General features: G+C 52.5%; 1 protein-coding gene across 1 annotated transcript in view; it reads left to right on the top strand.

Annotated features, from left to right (window-relative positions):
• Positions 1-280: 280 nt before the first annotated feature.
• The window catches only part of LOC113204657 (gastrula zinc finger protein XlCGF57.1-like), a 9,838-nt gene continuing 6,913 nt past the window's right edge, over positions 281-3,205 (top strand). The window contains exon 1 of the mRNA XM_026419906.2: positions 281-2,989. Coding sequence (XP_026275691.2) covers positions 501-2,270 — 1,770 coding nt within the window. The 5' untranslated portion in view covers positions 281-500 and the 3' untranslated portion in view covers positions 2,271-2,989. The remainder of the gene's footprint in view (positions 2,990-3,205) is intronic.

The raw sequence follows: 3,205 nt of genomic DNA on the forward strand, positions 1-3,205 counted from the left end.
CACCACCAAACCACCCTCGCCCTCGGCACCCTCACCCATAAAGCGTGCTCGGCTGGAGCAGGGCTGGAGCTCGAGGAGGGGCGGCGTGGGTCGCCGTCAGCGGCGCCGCGCCTCCTCCCCTCCGCAGCCACCTTCCCAGCACCGGGATGCACCCCCCTCCCTCCCCTCCCTCGCCCTCCCCTCCGGGTCGCCGGCCGGCGCTCCGCGTCCCCCTCCCTCGCCGTACGCCACCACCCACCACCCCGCAGTCCACGTCCGGCAGGCCTCCGTCCGGGGTCGTCCGCGTTGTGCACCGCGACGTCCGCGACCCGTTCTGCGAGGTACGCGTCGACGAGATCGCGCACCGGCGCTCCCACCGACTTGGGCGCAAGGCGTTATCCAGGCCACACTGGGCATCAGAGAAGACGTCTTCAAAGCAACGGAAAGTAGGCAGTGCAGTGTAACAAGAACAAAGAGCAAACTGTGTCCAACGATCTGAGTGCACCTCTTCACACTCGGAGATGGAGCCCACCATAACCGCCTACGCCGAGGACACCCCTAAATCAGGCATAAAGTGCGAGTTACTCCCCGTCTACAAAGTAGAGGAGCTGTTTGAGTGCGTAGAGTGCCACGCAGAGTTCTCCGAGTCTGAGGACTTGGAGAAGCACCTTCGGACCCACGCGGAACAGCAAACAATTGCGGGCGTCGAGTCTGACGACCAGAAGCCAGATTGCTTTTCAAACCGTGACGAGGAGAAGCTTCTGGATGGCATAAAGTGCCGTGACAAGTTCTCTCTGGAAAAACATGTCACTCATGCAGACCATCCGACAACAACACGTAGCGAAGTTTCAGAAATATTATCCAGAGAAAGTGAAAAGAAGCCACATTTGCGAGCCGGCGCAGGAGTGGGGCCCTTCGAGTGTACCGTGTGTTGCAAGAAATTTTCCCGTCAATTTGACCTAAGGACACATTTTCGAACCCACACAGGAGAGAAGCCCTTCGAATGCACCGTGTGTGGCAAGAAGTTTGCTGAATCAGGTTCCCTCAAGAGTCATTTTCGAACCCACACAGGAGAAAAGCCTTTCGAATGCACTTTGTGTGGCAGGAAGTTTGCTTTCTCAGGTCCTTTAAGGTCACATTTACGAACCCACACAGGAGAGAAGCCCTTCGAGTGTAAGGTGTGTCGCAAGAAGTTTAGTCAATCATGTACCCTCAAGAGGCATTTTCTAACTCACACTGGCGAAAAGCCCTTCGATTGCACCTTATGTCCCAAGAAATTTTCTATGGCATGTCAACTAAGGATACATTTACAAACACACACAGGAGAGAAGCCCTTCGAGTGTACAGTGTGCTGCAAGAAATTTGCTACATCAGCTCATTTAAGGGCACATTTACATACACACACAGGAGAGAAGCGCACAGGAGAAAAGCCCTTCGAGTGTACCGTGTGCTTCAAGAAATTTTCCGGGACATCTAGTCTAAAGACACATTTACGAACCCACACAGGAGAGAAGCCCTTCGAGTGTACCGTGTGTAGCAAGAAGTTTGCTGGATCGGGTACCCTCAAGAGACATTTTCAAATACACACAGGAGAAAAGCCTTTCGAATGCAGTGTGTGCCGCAAGCAATTTTCCTTACCAAGTCAGTTAAGGGCACATTTACAATCACACACGGGAGGGACGTCCGAGAAGCCCTTCGAGTGTACCGTGTGTTGCAAGAAATTTTCCTCGAAATCTCACCTAAAGTCACACTTACGAACCCACACAGGAGAGAAGTCTTTCGGGTGTACCGTGTGCCGCAAGAATTTTGCTACATCAACTCATTTAAGAGTACATTTAAAAACACACACAGGAGAAAAGCCTTTCGAATGCACTTTGTGCCGCAGGAAATTTGCTTTACCAAGTCCTTTTAGGGCACATTTACGAACCCACACAGGAGAGAAGCCCTTCGAGTGTAAGGTGTGTCGCAAGAAGTTTAGTCAATCAGGTACCCTCCAGAGGCATTTTCTAACTCACACTGGCGAAAAGCCCTTCGAATGCACATTATGTCCCATGAAATTTACTACATCAGGTAATTTAAGGTCACATTTAAGAACACACACAGGAGAGAAGCCCTTCGAGTGTACAGTGTGCTGCAAGAAATTTGCTACATCAACTCATTTAAAAGCACATTTACATACACACACAGGAGAGAAGCCCTTCGAGTGTAAGGTGTGTCGCAAGAAGTTTGCTGAATCATGCACCCTCAAGAGGCATTTTCTTACTCACACTGGCGAAAAGCCCTTCGCTTGAACATTGTGCCCCAAGAAATTTCCCCAGCAAGTAAACTTGAAGACACATTTACGAACCCACACAGGAGAGAAGCCCTTCGGGTGCACATGCACCGTGTGTCGCGAGAAGTTTGCTGATACAGATACCCTAAAGAGGCATTTTGCAACTCACACTGTCGAAAAGCCCTTCGAGTGCACTTTTCGTCACAAGAAGTTTGCTCGGTCAGGTCACCTAAAGAGACATTCACAAACCCACACAGGAGAGAAGCCCTCCGAGTGCCCCGTGTGCCACTTTCCCTTGACTTGACTTGACGACCCGTCGCAAGGCCACTTTTGGGGACCTCCTCAATTTTTTTTTAAAGTCAGTATTTGCATAAGATGCCGCTGAAATTTTTACAGTAGTTTTATAGCAGTGTATTGTAGGATAGCTTTAGATAGAATGAGAGAGAGAGAGGGGGGGGGGAATGAAAAATTACAGCTGTAAATAATTGTGTATTCTTGTTGAAAGTATTGTGTGTGTGTGTGTGCGTGTGCGTGTGCGTGTGTGTGTGTGTGTGTGCGTGTGTGTTCCGCATCCGGAGCGCCCTCACCAAAGCACGCGGAGGGGCGCGTCAAGGAGGACGCCAGCTGCCCTCGCTCACGGCGGGCCGCCGGCTGCACAGCGCTGCTCGGCGGGGCGGCCTACCCTCCCAGCAGCAGGCGGCGTCTGCCAGGGGCGGACTCCAGCACCAGCGACCAGAGGTGAGTGGCGCTACCTCAATGCGTTCTACACAGACAGACAGGCAGGCAGGGCAGGCAGGCGGGCACGGAGTAGAAGGATTCGCTTTTCGCTCAGTCAAAAAATAAAAAGTTGACTGGGTGGAGATGGAGAAGGGGTGTGGCCTTGGGTGTGGCCCGCTGCGTCGCGTCCCCTCCGCTGCCACCCTCCTGGCCAGCCAACTCCCTCCCTCCCTCCCT

Source organism: Frankliniella occidentalis, unplaced genomic scaffold (genome assembly GCF_000697945.3).
Source record: "Frankliniella occidentalis isolate FOCC.00 unplaced genomic scaffold, Focc_3.1 Scaffold3, whole genome shotgun sequence".
Taxonomy (NCBI): Eukaryota; Metazoa; Arthropoda; class Insecta; order Thysanoptera; family Thripidae; genus Frankliniella; species Frankliniella occidentalis.